Consider the following 25544-nt stretch of genomic DNA (forward strand, 5'->3'; position numbering starts at 1 on the left):
CAGAGAGAGACAGAGAGACAGAGAGACAGAGAGACAGAGAGACAGAGACAGAGAGACAGAGACAGAGAGAGACAGAGAGACACAGAGAAAGACACAGAGAGAGACAGAGAGAGACAGAGAGAGAGAGAGAGAGAGAGAGAGAGAGAGAGAGAGAGAGAAAGAGAGAGAGAGTTGGGATTTACTAGAATGACTGACTTACAGCCTATAGTCCAGCTGATTCAACAATGACTGCCCATGTAAGTATTCAGTCCACAAAGCTGGCTGTCTTCAGTATAGGCCAGAATCGCTAAGAAGTAGGCTCTAATGGAAGTGAAGGAATGGTCTTGCTAACAAGGGAGAGAGGAAGCAGGCAAAGAGTGAGCTCCCCTCTTCCATGTCCTCCTGTCCTTCTATAGGCTTCCAGCAGAAGGTGTGGCTCAGCTTAGACTTGAGCCTTCCTACATGAAAAGCTCACAATTAAAGGTGTGTCTTCTCACCTCAAAGATCTGCATTAGAAGTGGATCTTCCTGCTTCCAGTGATTTAATTAAGCAAAAGAATAAGTAAATCCCTCACAGGCATGCCCAGCCATTTTTGGGTTTTAGTTAATTCTAGATGTAGTCAGGTTGACAACCAAGAATAGCCATCACAGATGTTATGCACAGTAGTGGGCCTTCTCACCTCAATGAACAGAATCAATGTAACTCCCCACATGCGTGCCTAGACGTCTAACTCACAGGTCTTCTAGAGTCTATAAAGTCACAATAACAGCACACATTCAGATCTGCCCTGTCTTATGCAGGAACAAACGTTTTGATAAATCAATCTTAGGATTCCTTCAATTCTTCATTTCCCATAGTTCAGAAGCTTAGGAATAACAACAGTGTTAATTTTCACTGCCCCTCTGCCTTGTCCTTTATGCAGCAGATATGGGGACAATCTCACAATGACAATACACTTTGAGGCAATTATATATGATAAATTGATTGTCCAGCATCAGGAGTTTCCCAGGTTACTCTGTCAGCATTATTGTTTTTGCAGATACGTTTGTGTGTTTAAATGCCATATTTTTCTAGTAAAGAAAGTGATTATGCAAATGTACTTAATCAGCCTTCAGCTGCCTTTTCTAGAGCTGTATAGCACCGAAGAGCATCGTCCTTTTGTTCTGTTGATGGTCTGGTAGTGTGCCATGCATATAAAAGTAAAATTAAGCCAGTTGGCCTAATCTCATTTTCTTTCCCCTGTGTGTCTCCACAGGGCAAATGCTGTCCATTTCAAAGTCATTTTGACAATTTTTTATCAACAGTCTACAACTGGCTATAAAAGAATTCCAAGGGATCAAGGGGAGAAAGCATTCAGTATTCCCAACACCAAGGAGGGCGAGGCAGGAGGGGTTTCAATTTGTAGTCTGTAACCTAGACTACAGAGTGAGACTATGACTCATAAATAGATAAACAAATAAATAAGTAAGCCCACAAGCATAAATAAATAAAACAAAACATAAAGGTTTGGAAATCAAAGACTTCAATTCGTATGTTTGATAATAGACTTGTTTCAAATGTATTTATTATTATTATTCCTTTTTAAACAATTCTATCAAGAAACTAGTGGTCACCAGAACTAGAGATGAATCGATGGTTGAGAGCACCTACTTGTCTTACAGAGGAATCATGTTCATGTCCCTGTTCATACATGTCAGCCAATAATTCACCACCTCAACTCCAGTTCTAGGGGATTTGATACCATCTTCTAACCCTACGTGTGGTATACATACATATGCTCATGCACCTACATTCACATTAAATAAATGAACACGTAAATATTTTAAGCTATGGCCTCTGCCCTCAGCCTTCTTATGTGCCTTAAGTCACAATCAGCTCACGTGCTGCATCATGTTGTTGACTGCAATTTGCCGAGTAGTCTTGATTTTCTCTGATGGCTGGATATTGGCAATCAGCACTGCTTTTATTTCAATCTTAATTAATGATATTAACTCTCGGATCACATACTGCTTATCATGCAGCAAATGTCGTTGTGTACAGGTATATACGGAGATCACAGAATGGCCACAGAGGGTAAAGGGGCCTCAGTAGAGTATGAGGAGTTCAGGGGACCTTGTTAAGAGGCAGAAGAAGACTGATAAAATTTAAAGAGAGTTTCTATGGGACTCAGGAAGCAGATCCCGTTGGGACTATGCTGGAGGTGCTGATGTGGAGTCAAGCACAGAGTCAGAGATAGTCCACGAGAGTCAGTCTGCTGAGGTGAGATGGAGGGCCACGGAAGTCGCAGTGATAAAGGACAAGGCCCGGTCCATGTGAAGGAATGGGCAGAGGACAAGTCAAACATGCTGCCTGTGCAGTGGAGACTGAGTCAAACTGAAACCCCTGAGATAGTCACGTGTTCTCTGCCAATCTGGTCCCTGGAGCATACACCAAGTCAAGTCAACAGAGTTATTGTCATCATGGTGTTAATAAGGAGGCCCAACTACTGTATTCTTTTCTCAGTCTGATGTGTTCAGCAGATTCTAGTGCCTGTTTTGACTGATGTGATTTTGATATACACATCTGCTTATAGGATCCCAATTCGTGCTAATAAATCCATAGGGCAGCCCTTTTCATAATTGAGAATAAGCTGTGTATCATTCTCTGCTTCGTGGGTGGTACTGGACATATGGTGGTATATTCATATGCTAATCAAGACAAAAAAAAGCTTCCCACCTTTCCATCTGCTCTTCGGTGGGAGTAGAGGCTGTTTGTAAAATGCAATCTCCCAGGACAAGACTCAATCTGAAGCCAATTCCATTACAGGTATGGAATTAACACAGAGCAAGGCTAATCTTATCAGCTACCCTCAGGTCTCCAATCCAGGGGACTTTTGTCAGAAGAATTCAGACAAGACACTCAGAGCACAATATAGAAGATGGGTGGAACTTATTACAAGGTACATAATAAAGGACAGAGGGAAGCCATTTCCAGCAGGGAGGGCAGCAGCCATAGGAACCACGTGCCAATCTCCACCTTTTAGGTAGGCTTTGTATGGTTTTCAGATAGGTCATTTCTCCGCCACCGGTGAAATGAGCCAATTTAAGCCCGATTAGACTAAATTAAAGGCAGGTTTACTGGGAAGCTGCTCTCAGGTGGGTGAGTTCAGGGGCACCAAGGACCAAGGCCAGGGATGTCGCCATGGGGAAAGAGGGTTGGTAGGAGAGGGACACAGAAAGAGAAAAGGGGGTGCATGCATGGAGAAAGAAGAGGAAAGGAAGAGAGAGACCAAAATTTCTGTATTATATAGAGAAGAAACTCTGGGGAAAGAACAGCCTAGCCCCTGTGCTGGAAAGTTTAGGGTTGGGAGGTAGGGTATGCCAGGTTGGGATACTGTGAGAACCTGGCGACCAGATCTGATTTGGTATGTAAAATATGCACCTCAGTCCCTTGTCCCAGGGGGGAGACCAAATACTTTCTAAAATCTCTAGAAGAAATTCCAGGGGGTATCCAGGTGACTGACATGGTCATGTGAGTTTATTCTGAAGGGAGTGAACTAGTGTCTTTTTTTTTTTTTTTCCTTTACTAGAAAGCCACTGGCCATATAGCAACCACGTGAAATTTTGGACAGTTTAGAAAGTTTTATCTCCACCCAGGGTCGGAATCTAATCTTTTGACCAAAAAAGGAAGGAAAAAAAGATCACATACTCCTTCCTCCCTGTTGTCTGACCTACAGTCATCATTTCATGTGGTATTTGAAAGTGTCGAGGGGCATCTGTGATGCTTTCTCTTTCATTTTCAGTCATACTCCCCCCTTCCTCAAACACCCCCGTTTGAGGAGGACATGCGAGGTAGGGCCCGAGACTAATTATACTGGCAGGGGTAGAGCCTGCTTAGTCCTAACCAGCTACATAACCACTTCACTAAGTTATCTCAGCTCCTCTCACAAGTTTCAATCTTAGAAAGGTTTCCTACTGTTCCTTTTGTTGCTTGTGCTGTCGGGTGTCGGCTACACACAGCCAGTGGTGTCCACTGCACACAGCCACTGTGCTTCCTGTGTTTCTTCAAAGACTTTAGTACTTCCACCTCTTTTAGGTACTTAATCAATTTCACATTGATTTATTCTATATGGTGTGAAGAAGGGATCCAGTTAGTTGGTTAGTTAGTAGTTAGCTAACTAGCTAGTTAGTAAGTTAGTTGGTGGTTAGCTAGCTAGCTAGCTAGCTAGCTAGTTAGTTTTGCATATGACTATCCTATTGGTCCAGGCTAATTCATTGAAAATTCTAATTTTTGTGTACTGAGTTGTATTGGTAAGCCAGTTGGAAATCAGTTGACTGTAAACTGAAGGTGTATTTCTAAACCTTCATTTCCACTGCATTTACCTGAGTTTTTCTTCCTACAGTGGCAACATACTATCTTGACTACTGTAACTTGGTAGTAAATCCTACAATTGGAAAATGTGATTCTTCCACCTTTATTTATGTTTTTTCAAGATTACTTTGGCTAATTCAGCCCTGATCCCTCTGTTATGATCTATGGGAAAGGTACTATAAAGTCACACCATGCAGCAGATCTCATATGGGAGGTTTTTTGGGGGGAGGGGCTATATAGAGGTTGCCTCTGGCAGCTGGTGATGATGGGTATCCTGCTGTCCCTGAGTCCCTGGAGCCAGTAGATGCCTGGATGCTGACATCCTTTATAATCCTATGTGAAGTTTTGGGTCAGAATGCCGATTTCTGTAGGCAAAGGGAGAAAAAGGTCAGGCTGAATTTAATATGAACTAAAATTTTACACCAATTTGAGGAGAATTGTGGTCCTCACTTACTAAGTATCTTCCATGAACAGACCTGTATTTTCTGTTGTCTGTCTTCCCTTGGGAAACTTGGGTGACACTGCTGTTCTGTGTTCTTCTCATTATCTGGAATGGATTCTGTTTTTTATAAAACATTTATGCCAGACAGTTTATTTTTTCAAGTTGAACTGTTGACTGCAAAGGCTGTGTCGTTGAGTCACAGTGCATGTGTCCTTGTTATGTTACAATGCCCTTCCTCTCTCTTCTCTTCCACTCCCAACTGACCACTAGGGAGCCCTGATGCCACCTGGGCTACTTCAGTGTCAGAGAGCTTTCGATGATGCCCCCCACTCTCTACTTTCCTTGAACCAAGGGATTCTGGGGTTTGTTTTGCAGCTGGCCAGTTGGCTGGGAACTCGTCTGTAGAGATGTATCGCCAGGTGCTTCTGTCTGGATGTCGCTGTGTGGAGCTGGACTGCTGGAAGGGAAGGACCGCTGAGGAAGAGCCCGTCATCACCCACGGATTCACCATGACAACAGAAATATCCTTCAAGGTAGAGTGAAGGAGGTTGCTATAAGGCAGCTGGGAGGCCTGGCACTGTGGGGGTAAAGCTTTCTCAGATAAAGTCGAGGTACTGCAATGAAGTTCACAGACTGAGAATGGACTTTGTGTTTGAATTTAGAAGCAAAAATGCATCAGTTTATCCAACTAACCAAATTCTAAGGAAACGTACTTGGGCAAGATCCAAGATTTTTTTTTCGTTTGTTTTTGTCCACTCATTATTTTCTTGTATTTTACTATTGTAAAACATATTGTCAAACATATTTAAAATGAAAAATATGTGTGGTGCTGGTACATATATTTTTTGAGAAAGGGTTTCTTTATGTAGTCCTGACTGTCTTAGAACTCACTCAGCAGTCCAAGTTAGCCTCGGACTCAGAGATCTGCCTCCTCAGTGCTGGGATTAAAGATGTGCGCTGCCACCAACACTGGGTGCATCGTATGATCATTGTGTGTACCCATGTTTCTACTATGTAAATCAAGAGACAGAACCCTAGAAATACACCTTATGTAGCCATTCCCCTGGGGGCCTGCTCTGTCCTAAGAGGACAGCTCTCTTGAGTATCACAGTGAACACTACTTTGTACATTTTAGAGCTAACCACATTTGAGTACAACCTTAAACAGTGTAACCCCACCGGTTGAGACTGGCTTATATTGCTAAATATTCTAGTCTGCATTATGTTTCTGTCTTGGATTTTTTCACTCCATGCTGGGAGATTCATGAATTTTATTTCATATATTTCTAGCTTTGCTTTATTCATCTTGAAGATGGTGTTAATTGCTGCCATTTAATTATGATATCATTTGAGTATCTCTTATCGGAAATGTCTAGCATCAAATGTCTTTCAGATTGCAGAGTTTATCAGTTTGGGGAGGATTTTCTTAGACTCTACTGGCTGAACACCCATAAGCCAAAAATCTAAAAACCCCAAATGTCCCAAAATACCAAACTTTTTGTACACAATATTTGTGATAATAATTTCAATCTTTAATCATTTGCAATTTCAGGGTTTTAGAGGCAAAATGAGCAGCCTATAAATGTTCCAATCTATGATGCTAGGTTTAAAACCCAGTGTCTGTACATCAGGGACCTCTGACAGCACATGGCTAGTTTATTTTGCTCATGAACGGGGAAGGTTTCAGTCATGGGGAACTATAGTATCCTGGTGGATATTTGCCACGTAGAGCTGACAGGGTGAGTTCTGATTGATTGGATGATTTGGGAGAGTTAAAGGAAGCAGGGTTGTCCTGTGGTAGATTAGATGTTGTCAGGAACAGAAATAATCCAATGATTGTGACTTTATTAGCCAAGGAGGTAGGACCACAACTGTTAGTGAAACATCTGACATCATTATGAAGCAGGACTAGGGTGTTGTGGTCTTCCTTCTTCTTCTACCCTTGGATCCATCCTGTGCTGGAAAGGACTTTGCCACCATGTATATGGACATCTGAGCTAGAGTATCAGATTTCTGCCTACATGCCCTGCAAAGGACCATTTGCAGGGGCTTTGCGGGTTCATTTAGTGTGAACATCTGGGGTTCTAGGTCCAGGAAATGATCTGGATGAAGGTATGCATGCTTCTGGGGCCATGATATCTGAGATGACTTGGGTTTCTTACCGCTTTCTGATATTTTTAAAAGAATATTGAAATTTAGGAATATTATTCTTAACTCTGGGTCAGTTGAGATGTGACCAAATAAACTAGGTGTCAGTAAAGGAGGAGCCAAGAAAAACAGGGTTTTCAGGCAAGGCCAAATTCATTACTGAGAAATGGATTGGCTATTTTTCTGGTTTGAACTACTGTGCCAGGCACCAACCATGTGTCCTGTAATATTGACACCTTCAGCAATGCCCGTGGGATGCTCTCTCTGTAGAAATTGTTGTTGTTGTTTCAAAGGATCTCTGGAGCCTACTCTGGACTTGAACTCCCGTTGCTGCCTGTCTTTTAGAATGTAAGATTCCAGGCATGGGGCCACTTCACCCAATAATTTGGCTTTTCACAATTTAGATCAGCATGCCATAGATAGAGAAACGTTACACCTAATCTTCACTTAATTTCACAACACATTTAATGTAGTTTGACTCAAATTCTGACCAAAATCTTTAAAAGTTGTATTTGCTCCTGAAACCAACCACTCTGAAATTGTTTAATAACCTAAAATGGGAAAAAAAGGATTCTTTTTATGGTTTTATTTCTGTACCCCACTTCCTTTCTTCCTTTTAGCCCCTGATCAGTCCTAGTTTCAATTAGTTAGGCTCTGAAAGAAAGAATATGGCCAGGGGCCACAGAGCAGAGGCTGAGAATAGCCAACAGGGCAGAGATTTCTCCAACTGGCAATGGTGCAGAGGGTCCTGACTGTGGGAGGAGAGGGGGACGACCTGGCACTTCACTTGAGCTACTGGCAGAGACACTCACCTCCTGCCCATGCCCCATTTCTACCAGTTAGAGTCCGTGTGAGTTCCAATTCTGTTCTCTTAAAGCTTAATCAAAAATCTTTGAGATTGACTAGCACATTTTAAGGAATATTTCTTTTGTGGAGCATTGGTTTCCCAACCATAGCCGCCTGGTTCACTTTGAGTGACTCTTCTGTGCACTTGACCTACAAGTGGTCCTTGAGTCACATTTGTGAGCTCCTGCCCTCTGCTCAATAAATGTCCTTGCCTGAACTCACACAGCCAGCTTCCCTACCACATCCAAACCATGGCAGCTTTAGAAGCTTAAGGGTAGAGGACTACATCCTTCTGCCTGCTGGTGGGTAGGGTGATCAGGGTGGCTAGAGATGGCCTAGCTATACCCTACTGACTCATTCCTATGCTTCTGCTCATGAGACTTGGAGAGACATGGAGGCAGGGAGGTAGATGTGGAAATGCTAGTAACAAAAGGTTTTTTTGTTTGTTTGTTTTTGTTTTGTTTTGTTTACTCCAGAAGGCAAGTTAGGAAAGAGTCAAGGATGCTAGATTCACGTGCCTCACTCAGAGTTCTGTAAGTGCAGTGCAGAGCCTATGTGAAAGACTTAAGTCTAGTACTTAGAGGTCTCCCCTTCCCTCACATTAGTTCAGCCCCTGCTCTACAGAGTGGTACTCTGCTTTCCCAGAGCCTGGTTTGTAAGGTGACTTTGGGATGGTGAGATAGGAACAAGGGATTGGACCTTTTCTGCTCTCCATTAAACAATAATCAGCAAATCACCCCTAACCTTATCATTTGCTGTGTCATCCACTCAACCCACTGTGCCTCAGGAGCTAGATGAGCCACCATGCAGTTCCCTGATCATTCTAGGCCACCATACTTCTGGCCAGGTTGAACTGAAGCTCTCCCCTTACTTTGAAGCATCTCAAATGTCACCCCAGTAAGGACTACTAGGACCTCTCTGTTTGATACGCCTCCCTAGAGGTAATGCCACACCCTTCCAGATAGAAAAGCTCTCACTGCCTCACTCTGTGTTTTTAAATTTCCCCATGGTACCCAGTCACCTTACGACATGCTGCTTAACCCAGTCACTGTGTCCTTTGATTACTGGGTTTCCTACTATCATGTAATCCCACCAAAAAAGGGACCTTCATTCTGTGACCCCAAACACCCACATCACATTATATTGAACCTGACATAGAGGAGGTGATCGATAAAGATTTGGAGTTTTGCCATCCCAGAGCAATCAAAGTGTAGCCTCACTTTCACATTCACTTGTCTTTCCTCTGGCCATCATACAAGTGAAATCTGCCTCTCCGTTAAGGTGTGTGAAAGTCCTCACATAACATGTTGGTGGACAATGACATGTGGCTTACTCTGTTTCCTGGGCATTTGGAAATGACTTTGCAGTGTGACTAAATTGTATTCGACTTTCCAGTTCATACCCAAACAGCAACATAAGCAGAGTGCAGAGCTTGACGTTTTTATGTCCCATCATTTGTCTGCCCTCCATTTGTGTGTTTAAGAACACTGCCATGTGATGCACCTCACATAGCAGGGATTCCAGTTTACATATACTACCTGCTTATTGTGTGGACAAAAATCGAGTGGCGTTCTCCAAGGGGACTGGGGTGTTATGGTTCTGCCTCTTTATGCCAGCAAGGAGCTGTGGCTAGCTTCACTTCTCCGTTTGACCTTTGCTCCAGTTTTCACACCACCTGGCTTGGTCTCTCTGGTGACTGTCCTTGAAATGTGCCTGCTGCATCCACTCTCTCCATTCACATTCAGTCTCTTTCCCCTCTACACAGGACAGACACCACACTAGCCACTCCATCCAGGATTCATCTCCCCTCCAGGCAGCTACTTTTAACCAGCAATTGAATTAAATAAAATGGAGGGAGAAAACCACATAATGAAAATATATGAATCAGTCAAACCAAACATTTCTAAAATTAAGGCTTTATTTTCTGTAAGAAATAATAATTTAGGATGCAATTTTATATTGTTCCATAAATGTCTACCTATATAAACTACCCCTACTCTTCTGTCAATGTCAAAAGTTAGCTCTCTCTCTCTCTCTCTCTCTCTCTCTCTCTCTCTCTCTCTCTCTCTCTCTCTCTCTCTTTCTGAGACATGGTTTTACTCTGTAGTTTGGTTGTCCCAGAACTTGCTCTGTAGACCAGGCTGGCCTTGAACTCACTCATAGAGATCCACCTGCCTCTGTCTCCTGAGTACTGGGATTAAAAGCATGCATGACCACCACCCTGCAGGCAAAGGGTTCAGGGACAGTTTACTTACTGCCGTTATTCACTGACCTGTGCGGTAAGCAGGTTACTGAGGGTGTGTGTCATAAGTCTCTGGAGTATTAGGAGCATGGTACTAAAAATGACTGTAACACCAATGCCACTAATGCAGCACTATGAAAGAGAGCAGCTTAAGAGTCCCTGCTAGTTTTCTGACCCTGAGCAGTCATGCATGCCTTACAAAATATTTCAAACGTTAAGGAGAACAAAAATCTCCCAGGAGGGCTTCTAGATTAACTGGTCACCAACTTATAATTCAGTAAAGTCTTATTTGATGTGAAAATTTGGCAAAGCTTTTTAACCTGTAGCTAAATGTATGATAGAGAAGAAGGAGAGCTAGACAGAGAGAGGAAAAAGGAAGAGGAAGGAAAGAGAGAAAGAGAAGTTTGCTGCTGCCCTCGAGCTGACTGCTGGGTCAACTGTGGGTCTCCAGGACCAGCTCCAGCACAGCTGGCTGCAGGATCTTGGAAAAGCTTCCTATAGGCCTGAGCCCTGTTCCTGTTCAGCAAACAGGTGGTAACAGTGCACCCCTCCTAGGCACACTGTAAATAGAAATGCAGTTCACAAGCCTGCCAGGCTTGCTGTCAGAACCCTGCAGGTGTGAACCACAGACATAGTAACACTGTCTTTGGCTGTAAAGCCAAACTTCAGGGGATTTTTTTTCTATAAAGATAAAGGCTGTAGTGTTACAAAGGTAAAGAATTCTTATTCAACCAGACTGAGGTCCTAGAGACAAATTAAGTCCTCTATAAAACTGGTGAGGGAAGTTTTTGTGTTCTGTCTGATTGGCCCATGCCCACTAGGAAGGTGCCAGAAACCCCTACCCATAGGATAGTCAACACAAGCCAGACTTGGTTAGCTGAGAAGCATGGGGCAGATGAGCTTAGAATTCTGGAATTGAGCTTGAGTTCTTAGGTCAGTTAATACTCTGAACTTCCACTTCATAACCTGCATAACGGAAGATAATCATTCTCCTTATGGGATATCAATAGCATTGTACAATTGTGTCTGGAGTATAGCACGAACTCATTTACCTGAGGTCTTAGTGTTACTAGTTAGAGTGTCGGTTATAACAAGGAAGGAGGGAATCAATAGCAAGATAAGAGCCCTAAGATGGCTTAATACCTGCTCAGTGTGAGCTAGCTTTTCTCTTTCTCTTACTGCACCTTCGTAACAGACCTGTGGAAGGAACAGGGCTTATCACCCCTACTTTACAACCCATCAAGCCAGAGCTCAGAAGCACTAGGTCTCCCAGCATCATACTGCTTGCAAGTCCAAGATCCAGTTGCTCAACACAACCCCGTTTGCATCCACAGTCTGTGTGCAAATGTACGAAATATAAAATACGTTGCATCCTGACGTCACTTGCCTTTTATAGTGCTCTTATTTTGATGGATTCGGCCGTGATCAGAGTTAAATTGATTATGTATGAAAAGCAATCTGTGAATTCACTTCCAAGAAAGGGTAAGAGTGGTTCTCACTCCGTGCAAGAGCATCATTCTTAGAAGATATATGCAAATGCAGCACAGAATTAGAAAGCCTCATTTCTACTCCCAGGCAAGGGAAATAGCTTAATGACATTGCTATAAAGAACACCGTGCCCTGTGCAGGAAAGGGAGGGGAAAGGGAGTCTGTGGGGAGGGTTTCAGCATGAAGACTGAGAACAGAAGTCACAACTGCAAAAAATAAATGAAAATTAAAGCAGTGTATGGTAATGTGAGGTTTAAATAGTGTGGATGGTGGAACGCTCAAACAATAAACGAGGTGCTGAGAAGATGGCTCAATGGTTAGGAGCACTGGTTGTTCTTCTAGAGGCCCAGGGTTTAATTCAAAGAGCCCACAGGACAGATCTGTAACTCCAGTTCCAGGAAATCCCATGCCCTCCTCTGGCCTCTGTGGGCACTGCATGTATGCAGTGCACAAGCATACATGTAGACAACTTATACATAAAACAAAAGCGAATGCATCTTAAAAGCAAATAAATAGGAGATTGTACTTCAATGTTATTTAAACAAGAAAAACACTTTGGAAAAAGAGTGCTCAGATGCCTAGCGGTGAATGTGCTTTGCAATCTGACCTTTTGTGCATTATTGTAGACAGTTTACCATGAAGAATAATTCGGAAATGTGAAATACTATGAATGAGTTCATGTTATTAACCTGTCTTTTCTTCTTTCAAGAATCCATTCCTATCAGTATGTACCCATTTAGCAGTTGATGATGAGTTAAGTCAATCGTGGCATTTCTAACTTTCTAGAATTTTGTAGAGCTATTGAAGCTTATGACATATAATGAATGTATTTTCATTGTTGGATGAAGCACTTAGAATATTGAATAGCCTAACACTGGGCTACAGCTTCTTCCCCAACATAAATATTTAAAACAAGTATAAGAGGAAATCTGAATTACTGATACACATTAGAACACACATGAGCTTTGGAAACACATTACCTGAAGAGTGTCCAAAAATATATTCCACAATTCTGTGTATACGAGATGTTTGGAACAAGCAGGTATGTGGAAACATAAAGATTCAGGTTGTGGGTGAGTTGCTGAGAGTGTGTGAGGTGGGGATTGGGTAAAGTAAGCAGCTGCTGGCAGGGCTGTAGTTTGAGATAGTGGCCTTGCAGCTCTCTTCAGCGCTTTGTCTTCAACAGAAGGTCTGTCTCCATTTTGTTTGCTGTCGTTTGCTGGTTTTGGTGCTGACAATCGAACCTAGTACCTTGTCCTCTCTAGAAAGGTACCAGTCTGGACTCCAACCCCCTTTATTTATCTCTTAATAATAATATGAAAAATACAGATTATGTAACTATTATTAAAACAAAATCACACAAATAGACACACACACACACCAGACCAGAAGTAAATATGACCAGATGCTAATAGCAGTTAGGTTCAGAAAATAAATTTATGGGTAGAAATTTTTTCTTATCTGATTCATCAAAGACAGTTCTATGCTCTGAGTGCATCCTCAGTAGTAGAGAACTTGCCTAGCATGCATGAGGCCCTAGTTTTGAGCCCAGAACTCCTATAAACAAATAGCAGTGGCTATAAACCTGACAATACAAAGACCAAAAGAAATGAACACTAAACCCTACCATACTAATGAATTTAACACCAAGAAAAACCAATGCACATGAAGTACTGAGCGGTGCTGAGTATGTATGTGTTCTTGTTCCAGGAAGTCATAGAAGCCATCGCAGAGTGTGCGTTCAAGACGTCTCCTTTCCCCATCCTCCTTTCTTTTGAGAACCACGTGGATTCGTAAGTATTTGGAGCATCCGGTGAACAGTCTTTCTCCCAAATGAGGCATCTTTAGCAAACTGCCATCTGACTTCAGATGGTTTGCTATCAGCATTGGTGTCTTTTCATCATGCTGTACAGTAAGTGGCACGTTTTCATCTGCACAGGATGAACTATTCAATTAAATCTTATGGGCATTAAAATAGTCCCTGGACTTGTGGGGCCAGGCGATCTTCATGCCCGCATGATTCTAAACTAAGGACTTCACTTGGCTGAGCGTGTTGTCTTTATATGCTATTCCTTTACTGTCTTTGAATGCAGTGGGCCACCCTTTAAACCCTCTTTCAGCAACTCCCATGGCCATGCATTTATATTCCATTTTGTTGTCTTAAACGACCAGTCACCTCTGCTTTTGACTGCAGGTGGGATATAGCCAACAAAATGGGTGTGAGAAGAGCGTTTATATATGTTCCATATCCCTCCCTTTCCAGTTGCTTTCCAGTGCTTATTTGTGTTGCGAAAATATGTCTATGTCAAAGTAGCCTGCACATAATTCTGAGCTATAGAAAGAAAAGATAACTCTGGCTTAACTATTTTGTAAACTCAGATATTTGCTATGCCTCAGATGGAATATGGAGCCTTGTGTATATTAGACATGTATTCTTCAACTGAGCATCAATACCCAGCCCTCGGGGTTTTTTTTGTTTTGTTTTGTTTTTGAGACAGAGTTTCTCTGTGTAGCCTTGGCTGTCCTGTAACTTAATCTGTAGACCAGGCTGGCCTCAAACTCAGAAATCCACCTGCTTCTACCTCCCAAGTGCTGGGATTAAAGGCGTGCATCACCACCGCCCGGCTTTTTTTTTTTTTTTTTTTTTTCCGTTAATACATGACTAGAAAGCAACTTGGGTTTGAAGTAACTGATTTTGTAAGTATATTTCTAGGACTGCATAGCATTCACCACTCTGTATTCTGTGTTATTTCGAGAATTTCATCCCACGAATGATGAAATCCCAATACATGGGTTTCCTAACACCCCTGTGGGACATGGAAGAGACCAGAACCTACCCCATTCCTTGCTATGTCTCCTCAGATTTTGAGCTGGTGACTTTGTGGGAGTCTTTCTCTTCCTTGTCTATCTCAATTTTCCTTAGCTTCCGCAGCCCCTGTCCATGTTCAGGAAGGGTGGTTTTCAGATTTGTCGACAGTGCCTTGCTTATGTTTTCTTTGATAACAGGCATCCAGCAGTGTCTGCTTAAAGGAGTATGTCTACTTAAAGCAGACAAATATCAAGAAATGCTGTTCCATTTTGCATTGTCTCACCTGCTACAAAATAAACTATCCCTTGAAGTAGGCAGAGGCCACACCCATAATCACCACAACATAGAAAAGGTTACATTTACTGAATATGTATTTTGCACCAAACACTGCTTCCTATATGTTACCTGTTGGTGCAACCCTTGCTATAAACCCTATTGTTCACCAAAGGAACAGGGTTATCCTTTTCTTTCAGGTAAAGAAACTGAATCCCAAGTGAGCATTTAGCTTGCCTGAGGCTATGCAGCTGAGGTTTGATTTAAACCAAGCTAGCCTGGCCTTAGAATACAGAAAATGAACCAGCACACACACACACACACACACACACACACACACACACACACACCTAAACAAAAGTAAGTATCAAAAACTTCTAAGACATGGAATCAAGATGACCAGAGATCTACAAGGCAACTGTCAGCCAGTGTTCACCACAATGTGCCAGTGATGCCAACACAGGATATGGTTTGCAATTTTCTCTAATTACATGGAGATCCCAAACTGGACACAAAACCTAATTCCTACCCTGCACAAAAAGCAAAGAGGCTATAGCACCAGAATGCTTCATTTTCTTGGTAAATAAATGTAGCTGTCACAAGTTCATTCATAATTCATACATGATGATAAAACAAAACAAAAACAAACAAACCAACCCAGGAAAATAACGTTCTGCGGATACACAATTACAATAATATTATGACAGCACAGATTGGAAGCGCTGACTTCTGATGTGAGAGCAAGTTGTTTCACGGTTCTCTCCTTCGCCCTCACATAGCCAAGTAGCTCTGCCAAGAGCATTCCCAAGAGGAATATCACACACTCAGTGGAAGCAGTGGACTTCCGCTAGAACCCTATATTTGACCTGGGGATCACCTCAACTAATTCACCATCGCTCCTCAGACCCTAGCAAGCTCTTTGTCACCCACACCAGATAAACCCTCAGATCCCTCCACACAGAGACCTAGCGCCACACCCTCCACAAGTCTGAGGCCGAGTTGCATTTCTGGTAAACCACCTCAGGGTCCTCCGTGCTGTGTCTGCAACAGCAGGCCCAGAACTCTGCTTCCTACTAATTTGACCCACACTACTAGAAAAAAAAAATCACCAAACAAACAAACAAACACATCTTACTGGGGAAAAGACATGGAAGAAATCCAGATTTTACTCTTTTCTCTTCGAACATTTTAAGTCACCTACCAGTGGGTAGTGGAGGGGTGCTGCCCTTAGTGGTTGGTTCCCTAAGGATTCCCAGAGAGATGCTTCCCACCTCCCTAAATTAGAATTACTGTTTTAAATAAACCTCACTTCCTGAGAGCAAGATGGCTCAATGAATATTGGTCCTGATTCATAAGGAAACCGGAGTTCAATCCTCACAACCCTCAAAAAAAAATGCTTAGGAAGAAGCAACTGTACAAAAACTGTCTTCTGATCTCCATGTGCCCACCGTGTAGTAGTACACATGATTCTCAGTGCATATGCATACATATATGCGTGCATGCACACGCTAATAAAACCACCTCTACCACAGACAATAAGAGAAGGAGAGAAAGGAAGGAAGGAAGGAAGGAAGGAAGGAAGGAAGGAAGGAAGAAAGGAAGAAAGGAAGAAAGGAAGAAAGGAAGAAAGAAAGAAAGAAAGGTTGGTTAGTGTTAAAAGGTTCCATTTGATTTGTGAACTAGCATTTTCAAGGAAAGAATCTTATATTGAATTTGACTGAAGTGACCTCTAATCTTGCCTTTACTACAAACTGAGTTTTTGACAAGACCCAAAAAGGACATTGGCTTAGTTTATCCTGTAGGTTTTTACTTCTTGCAATGGAGTACATTCTCTGTCAGAAAACTGACCTATTTGGCAGACGCTTTGTGGATGTTTTAATAGGTTTAGAAATATCTGGTGTGGCTTGAAGCACATAGGATATTTGTGAATTTCGTCCCTTTAATTTTAATTACCATGGTGGCTGATGTTGATACTTTAAAAACTTTGGCATTCTTTATTCATTAAGTGCAGTCTTAATGTCATTTATTTTTGTGGGTCTGACCTACAATTAAAGTCTTTTTGTTTTCTCTGTGTGTGTGTGTGTGTGTGTGTGTGTGTGTGTGTGTGTGTGTGTGTGTGTGTGTGTGTGTGTGTGTGTGTTCACTTTGCTCCCTGTTCTATTAGAAGAACACTTGTGTTTATTGAGAACATGAACAACCTGGCTAGTGAATATCACATTTCACTTAGTTCTTGGATACCTACATCTTCCTTTCCTTGTATTCACACAGACTTTTTTCACAAAGCGTCCTCAGACCGACAACATATGTTCTCTGGGAACTTCTTAGAAATGCCTGCATGTTTGCTCTATAGAGTCTAAGTGTGAGTCTGCAGTTTACTGGTGCTCCGGGTGATCAGAATGACATGTGTGGCTCATGAGTTGCTCTTATTGGGATTACCCCGCAGCTTTGCTCAAAATGCAGGCTCTCGGTGTTGTTCCTGTGTTCTTGAACACAGCCGAGAACAGTGCCCAGCACAGACACTTTGTTCTCAGCTGCAGCCAGGGAGCAAGCTGACCTGGCAGGCTTCCTGTGTAAGTTACCACTGACAAAACTCATCTACCCCATCAACCACTCCCTGCCTGCCCCAAAGGTCCCATCTATATAGCTTCTAATGAATTGTCCTTAAGGTGCAACCTCCAGTATGAGTCAGGATTTAGTCCAGGGTTGGTCATCCCTTTCTCACACTTCTGAGAGTCATCATCCTCTTCTCTTAGGGCTATGTAAACCAAGCAGTAAAGTCCTTCTCAAGCAAGACAGGAACAGTGTAGAGGTGTAAGGCTTTGCTGTGGACATGATCCCAGCGGAGGCAGGAGGATTGCAAGTTTGAAGCCAGCCTGGGATACACAGTTTGAAGTAAGCTTTAGTTACATAAGAAGACTGTGTCTCCGGAGAAAGATCTCAAATTGATGTTTGGGGCTTTGCAAATTCTTGGAATCTTTCCTTTAACTTCCCCACCGTTCCAAGAAGATAATACCTTTGAGAGTTGACACATGAACCCCCAAAGCTCACCTGACCATAGAGCACACAATTCATCTTTTTGTTAGAGACAGCTATAATAAGCAGTTTCCTTCTGCACCGAAGCAGAGCTTCAGTCTAAGTGTTCCCTTCCCAGAAAACACAGTGTGTTCCAGGCTTACCCTTCAGGGAAGGAGTCAAAATACAAATTACAGCTTCTAATCTTTACGATTTAGGGTAAAGCACCATCATTTGCATCATGGTTACTAGTCTTCTCTTTACTACTTTTTTTTTTTTTTTTTGGCTTGTCATTGCAATCTAACCAGGGGAAGTTAGGACCCTCAGCTTGTAGATCATAAACCCAACCCAGCAGTACTGGGTACTGTGTAATGATGTTTATCATTGCACAGGATGAGAAAACTGAGTTTTTAATTGCATCTGAAAAGGTCAAGGGAAACAGGAGTGCTGAAAGCTTTGGATGTTCCCTCTAACAGCATCTTTACAAGGGCTGGAGGCATGTTTTTTTCTGGGCTAGCCGCAGACCAGGTGTCTCCTGCCCCATTGAAGTCACTTTATATACCTCTTGTTTATGTAGTTCTTCAAAGGCATTTGCAACTGTTACTCTGTTGTATCTTCTCAGTATCCTTTGTCTGGTTCCAAAAGCAGTTAAAATCCTCCTACAGATGCAGAGCAGCTCAGAGCAAGGAGCTCAAAATCAGACAACCCTGACCTCTAGCCCCTGTCAGGCCACTTTGCTCCTGGCAGCCACCTGGGTTAATACCTCTTTTGCTCTACACTTTCTGCACAGAAAAGTTGCTGACAAGCAAATCTGAGCGTAGAGGTGTGTGTATGCCTGTCATCCCGGCGCCCAGGGTACTGAGACATGCAGTTCTCAAACACCGGACCACCCGAGACTGCACAGTGAGGCCATGTCTCAGAACACGGGGAAGAGAAGAGCTGGAGACAGCCTTTGCCAACGCTGCTTGATCCTTCTTCCAGCATCCCCCATGTGCGCACATGCGCACACACACACACACACACACACACACACACACACTCACTTCTGCATGGTTCCCTTCTGTATATGAAGCTCCCTCTCTCCATCTATTCTCTCTTTCTCACTCTTCTTTCCCCTCTTGATTCCTTGTAAATAATCTGTTTCTGCTTCCTGTTGCGGTGATACATTTTATCCAAGAATTCGCCATGAAAATATCCCAACCCCGGGAGCCTTGCAGTTGATATAGAACCAGGAAATCCAGCAAGAGGAACAAAGTTTTTAACTCTAGAAACCTCATGAATCTGGAGACAGGGAAATGATGTGTTCTGTCCTTGTCTGGGTTGTGTACGATGACCTTAAAAATAGCCCTGCACAGCCACCCTGCATCCTGCCCCGTGTGTGAGTGTGTGGGTACTTGTGATGTTTAGGATAGAGTTTCATAACAATGGAAACTGATTCTGACTGACTTCTTTCTGTGTTAATAATACAAAGGACACCTCTCTGAATAAACCCCATAATTTCTTTCTTTTTGCTCTTAGCCCAAAGCAACAAGCCAAGATGGCCGAGTATTGCCGATTAATCTTTGGTGATGCCCTCCTTATGGAACCACTGGAAAAATACCCAGTAAGTAGCTGTGCTATGTTCCCTTGAAGGAGGACATTTATTAGTTACAGCTGGGGAGATATGGCCTCCCTGTAGATATATGATCAGTGGGATCTGAGGTGACTGGGGTTAGAAAATATGTGTCTGTTTCCTTTTCTTTATCCAGCCTTATCCCTCCTCTGCTTAAAGTGACACCATTAGTTTTTGTGAACAAATGTCTGTTTACCCCCAATAAGTTACTGAAGACAAGCCAAAGTAGTAATGCCACCAAAGTCTAATTTGGTGCTATGGGGTTACTTACAGGAATTTAGATGAAGGGTTATTGACAGTGGTGTGAATAACTCACAGGTGACTACATCATCCAAAAGCCCACTTCAGCATGAGCATCAACTCATGAATGCTACATCCCTGGTGCTCCCTGCCTGACATGCCAGCATCTAGTCAGGTTGAACAGTCCTCTCCCCATTCCCATCCCTCCCTCCCAGGCAGTCCATACTGCTGGTATAATTGGGGGAAGAGGCCTTGAGGAGCTTGTAGGTTTCAGGAACTTCCTGAGTGTGTGAGATTTGTTTACTTCCCAAACCTCATCCAGCCTCCTTCTTTCCCTCTAGGAGAGAATGTTTCAGTTGTCAGTCAAGATTACAAAGTCCTCAGCAATGAGAGTCAGCTCATAAAGAGTCCAAGAGGAATAGCACTCTGTAACCACCACCACCACCCCCCCACACACACACACACGCACACACAATGGATCTTTGTCACATCCTTTGGAAGTAAATGCAAAATGTGGCAATACTGGTTCCTAAGCCTGTTTCTGCCACCTGCTGTCCACCACCTACATTTACCTTTGAGAAAACACTCAACTTCAATTGCATCCATGAACCGATGAAATGCCTCAACTCTCCCCATGGGTATACAGCTAAGAGTAGATAGTTGTTAAATATTAGTTAAGCCTCTCTTTTATTGCTTATTTTTCCTTTAAACAAGATATTGGGGGAGCTGAGTAAATCTGATTCCCTAATGGACAGTTGTTAGCCCTGCCCTGGGTGTACGGATGCTTGAACAGGGGATTGTCGGCCAAGCAGCCCCTCGTTAGCAGCCAGCTGGCCTGCGCTTATGGCAGCCTGACAGCCCTGAACACTATATGCCTGCCTTGAGGGAGCTGTTCTGCAACTGCAGCTTCTTGCTGCCAAAGCAAAACTCCAGCTCCAAGTAGTACGATTCTAGCTACCTCTGTGTTAAACAACACGCACCAGATTTCTCCCCATCACCAGCCTCAGAGACCTCTGAACAGCCATATTCACTCAAGGTGGAAGGGAGCACATTTCCTGGTGGCCCATCAGAAATTCGTGGTTAGCACAAGCACCGTACTTAATCGGTGTGGGGATTCTGCTGTGCTATGGGTTGCAGACACACCTGCCACGCCCCCTTTGCCACAGTAGAATGGAAGCAAGCTGTTTAGCTAACTGTGACTCCATGGAGAGCTATCGTTCAGTGCTGCCCCCTGGTGTTGCAGCATAAGCAGTCCATAAGACAATTCTCTAGCCTGCTTCTCTCTCTCTCTCTCTCTCTCTCTCTCTCTCTCTCTCTCTCTCTCTCTCATGGGCCCTCCATTTTACTGCAGATACGTAAGTCATCTCTGACCTGAGTCTTTGGGGAAAGGCCAGACATTGAACAGAAAGAATTGTTGCAGTTGGGCAAAAGTTTCCAAATAAGTCACTGTTTCAGTTCAGACAAAGTGTTAGGGACAACAGAATCTTGTGTTGGTTTCGGGTGGGCTTTTAGCATCAGCCAAAATGGACATAATTTCTCTTAAATACGGCCCAGTTTCCCTTCCCTGCTCTTTATAGCTCATTGTGCGTCCTGCACCTTTGTTCCTGACCTTGGTCACTCTTTGGAAGGCCAGTGTCATCCCTCTGCTGCTACTCTGCTGATGCTCCTACCAGCTCCTCTTCCTGTCCCCAGTTCAGCCGTAAGAGAAAAGACTCAGGTCAGAGATGACTTCTGTGTCTGCAGTAAAATGATTGGGCCCATCAGAAAATGCCTGTGAGTCCAAGTTCAGACCATTAAATCTACCTGTACATTTCCATGGCCTTATTTATTTTTATTTTTATTTTATGTTTTTGTAGTTTCATTGTGGAAAATGAGTTAGGTCATTTAAAAGCATCTTTTATTTTTAAAAAAAATGCAGGGCACAATTAGAATGCTTTCATGAGCTATGTTGAACATAGTAGATGCTAATCTAAAGGCTGTGCTTTCTTTTAAATAGCTGGAATCTGGGGTACCTCTTCCAAGCCCTATGGATTTAATGTATAAAATCTTGGTGAAAAACAAGAAGAAGTCACACAAGTCGTCAGAGGGAAGTGGTAAAAAGCGGCTTTCTGAGCAAGCTTCCAACACCTACAGCGACTCCTCCAGCGTGTTCGAGCCTTCGTCTCCAGGAGCTGGTGAGGGGCTGCCCGGCTCAGGATGAGTGGATCCTTGGATCTGCTGCTCTGAAACTGGCCTGAAAGGGCTTTCGGCTTTTCCTTTTTGGATGGTTTATGTGGTGTAGCTTCTGTATGACACTCTTATCCACAAGTTCTGTAGGCTGAAAGGTCCCTGAGAAAGCTTCCGGAATAAGCCGAAGGTGTCAGTCAGGCTGAGTTTCGGGAAGCTCTAAGGAAGGATTTTTCTGTGATTTTTGAAGTCCTAGAGGCCACTCACACCCACCGGCTCACGGGTCCCCCTCCCTCCAGCTTCCAAGCCAGTAATGTTGTTGTATCTCTATAGTCCTTCCTCTGTGGTCACTTTACTCTCTGACCACTATTTGGAACTGTTGTCAGCTCATAGCTTCAAGTTATTGCTTAGGCCCACTGAGAGAGTTCAGTCTGATGTCAGATAAGGAGTCAGCTCATGTTTGGGTAGGTATTACACTGGCTTTCACGTGAGGCAAATCTGCTTTACAGCCGAGTCTTGCTTCTAAACTTCATCATCGACCACATCAGCAGAAGGGAAGGCAAGAGATTGGCAGACTTCTAATGCAATCATTGATGGGTTCTGGGCTTTGCAGTTCTCCCGTGTTTTATAGAGTACGAGAGAGAGAGAGAGAGAGAGAGAGAGAGAGAGAGAGAGAGAGAGAGAGAGAGAGAGAGAAGTGACATAGGGACTGGCATTTTTCTTTCACATTAGTTTGAAACTCACTCCTTGTGAGACAAAAATTCAAAGGCCACTGGATTTCTTTGGGTTATTTGCCATTGAGTTTAATTTATTCCCCCTTACCCAGAATCCTGACAATTGCTGAGAGACAGAGACAGAGAGACAGAGACAGAGAGAGAACAGAGGAGGGGAAGAAAGAGGAAGGAAGCCAGGAAAGGAAAAGGGGATGGAGAGACAGAATAAAGAAACTTACTGTATCAACCAAAGCTAAACACATGCACTTCCCCTGCCCCAGTTCTATTCCTAGGGAGAGAGCTAACAAGAAATGGGTAGTGATATTTATCAAGAGATGGAAAAATTGCTATAAGCAATATTATTAAAAAATATCCAAACACTGGCGGCAAGCAATCCATCAGCTGATTGCAAATCATGGTTTAGCCATACAAAGGAATAATGTATATAATGAGGGCAATTTTCAGCTGTCCACAGAAGTGTAACTGACTGTGAACACAGTAGCCAGAAAAAAAAAGCAAAAAGTAGTCACTACCTAGCTCCATCTACATGAGTATAAAGCCAACAAAACCAAGACAGGCTGTTAGAAGTCAGGGGAACCGCTAGCCTTAGGCAGAACTAGACGGGAGCCCTGGCTTCTTCTGGACTCTAGACCAGACTTCTGGACCAGTCTATTTTCTTTATTGTTTTGAAAATCCATGTGTTGCTCATATGTCATTCATTTCTCCATGCCTATCACACATAAATTAAAGGACATGTAAACAATTGGAATGTTAAAATATAAAGTGGGGCAATCAGAACGTGAGCATGGCCAGCATGGTTGCTTGCTTGCTTGCTTGTCTGGTTGGGGACTGAGTTTGTCCTGTTTGAGCCCCTGCTGTGCTCCGACCTCTCGCAGACTAGGCAAGTGTTCCACCTCTCAGCTGAGCCTGTCACACCTGCAAGTCCTGACTAAGCCTGGTTTACCTTTTATCCTATTGTCTGTCTCATTTGTCAACTGCTCTTATTACTTAAATTGACACCCTAAGGTGCAGACAGTGTACGAGTCTCTCAGAAGGTCTATTCCCCTCCATGGTTCACAGATATGTTTTTTTTTTTTTTAAATATCATGACATCATTCTGATTTCCTTTTGAAAAATTTTTCTCAGTACGATGTGAGGAGGAGCGATCCCTATTGGCCACTTCTTTCCCAACCTGTCCCTATGTGCCTTCCTTTGCATGTGGGTGCTTGTGGATATTTGCGCCATCTGCTTTTATCTAATCCCCTTTCTTTCTCCCATTAACCGGATACATAACTCTAATAATGATTTCTACAGGCAGTGAACACAATTGCTTAATAGAGAGAAAAAGCTACAATCTGTTAGCAGTTCTGTAGGTTCCCTAAGCTAGCCAGGAGTGGGTCGTGTGCAGTCGGTATTTATTGTCATGTAGTTTTGGAGTCTTTAGTATGTAAGTAGGCCCTGGAATAAAGAGTTCTGATAATTTATCATTTGGTTTGTGGACGTTCTCAGTACCAGGAACAAACACATAACATGGATCTTATTTTAAAGCTAAGTCAGTCTGTTGGCTAGATGCCTCTTCTGGGAGCCAACCCTTAGCCAGCACACTTTCCAGAATGAACAAGGGTCAAGTAAGACACCACTTTTGGGTGTTGTTAGTGTTGCTTTTTAAAAGGGTATTATTTTTTATGATTCTAATAGATTTCTCCAGGGCCCTCTCAAAGTCTTATAAGAGAAGCCCCTTAAGTATGTACAGCAACTTTGGTGACGTAATACATAAAAACAGATCGGTATTTTTTTTTTCCTTTGTTAAGCTTGCCGAAGAAAAAAAAACAGGTCTTTGCTTTCGCAATAGAGGCAGAAGAGGTCTTTTCCTTCCTTACACAACCCACGATAAAGCCTGAACGTGTGTTTGAAATGGTGATTGGACAATTGTTTGTCTCATGAATCATTTTGTAGAATGTTCCGGCAATCATCTTTTCATGTTGCTTGATTAAAGAACGCATCCCCCCGTTAAAAATAGTCATACAAAGAAGTACTTCAGGAAATAAAATGAATGTGGAATATTAAGTGGCAACCTCCTAAAACAATGCGTCTGTTATATAGCAGGATGCATTTTTATGCAAGTATATGGGGTTCGAATAGTTATTAAGTCAGCACCGTTAAGGACTTAGGTGGCTCTTTGTAACGGGCCACCCACAGTTACTGGTCACAGACGTCTTTCTCCTCTATAGATGGTTGGTGCTTACTTTCCTCACTACCATCCAGGAATTGATTGACCTCTGTGTCTCACATGAAAGCACAGAGGAGCTTCGTGGATGAGCGCTGTGCCATCCACGCTGCAGTGTGGCCACCTTTTTAGAAGGCCCCTCTGGGAGCAGGTACCAGGCGCTCAGTGCTGCCTCAGGGATGAGCTCATCCTGCCATCTACTGGAATATTTGTGCTATTGCAGTGGGAAAAACTGAAGGCAGGGAAGTTGATTTTAAGAGAACCAACTGTGGCTGCTTTCCTTTTCCCTTGAAAATACTTTTACACGATTGAATGAGTTTGGATGAAGCCTAGACGTATAGTAGAATTTAGTGCTTAATCCTAATGTGGCTATTTTACCTAAAAGTGCCCACTAACTCTAGGCAGAAGGGTAGGATCAACCAATTGCAATGACTGGTTAAATGTGACACGAAAGTAAGTCAGATTAACATAGGGTTTTTAAGTGTAGTGATTTTAAAGCTTAAGTTTCTATTTTTACTGGTTTTCAATGTTTTTTTCTTTTTGCATTAGATTATTTCGTCTTGCCCTTTAAAAAAGAATGATATCATTTTTTTTTTAAGTCTTTATTGGTTCCTTGAGAATTCCCTACAAAATTGTGCTTACCCCCAACAATTCTCAGATCCACTCCCCTTTCTCCATCCTTCCAACGGGGTGTTCCATGTCTTTGTTTGTTTTAAATTCTTCAGTGCCGATTTGTGCTGCCCAACTATGCTTGCATGTGCAGCCTTCTCCTGAAACTCGATCAACTTCCCAGGGGATTAAACTCTCATAGAAAACGGACTCTCTGTCTTCCAGACGTTATTAACTGCCAATAGCTCCTCCTCTAAGGGTGATACTTCCTGCTCCCCTCCCTTCCCCACGTTTAGATTTTTGTCTGGCTGTCACAGCTACTGTGAGTTCACAAGACACTGTAGTTATCCATTGTCCCTGGCTCTCACACTCTTAGAGCTGAAGAATGC

At 42.9% G+C, this 25544-nt stretch overlaps 1 protein-coding gene across 4 annotated transcripts in view; it reads left to right on the top strand.

Moving 5' to 3' along the window:
• Positions 1-25544, top strand: part of Plcb1 (phospholipase C beta 1) — a 671407-nt gene that overhangs the window by 508022 nt on the left and 137841 nt on the right. For all 4 annotated transcript variants that reach the window (XM_021195155.2, XM_021195153.2, XM_029535965.1 and 1 more), the window contains 4 exons: positions 5147-5304; positions 13205-13287; positions 19107-19191; positions 21437-21614. In XM_021195155.2, coding sequence (XP_021050814.1) covers positions 5147-5304; positions 13205-13287; positions 19107-19191; positions 21437-21614 — 504 coding nt within the window. The remainder of the gene's footprint in view (positions 1-5146; positions 5305-13204; positions 13288-19106; positions 19192-21436; positions 21615-25544) is intronic.

Source organism: Mus pahari, chromosome 3, assembly GCF_900095145.1.
Source record: "Mus pahari chromosome 3, PAHARI_EIJ_v1.1, whole genome shotgun sequence".
Lineage (NCBI taxonomy): Eukaryota > Metazoa > Chordata > Mammalia > Rodentia > Muridae > Mus > Mus pahari.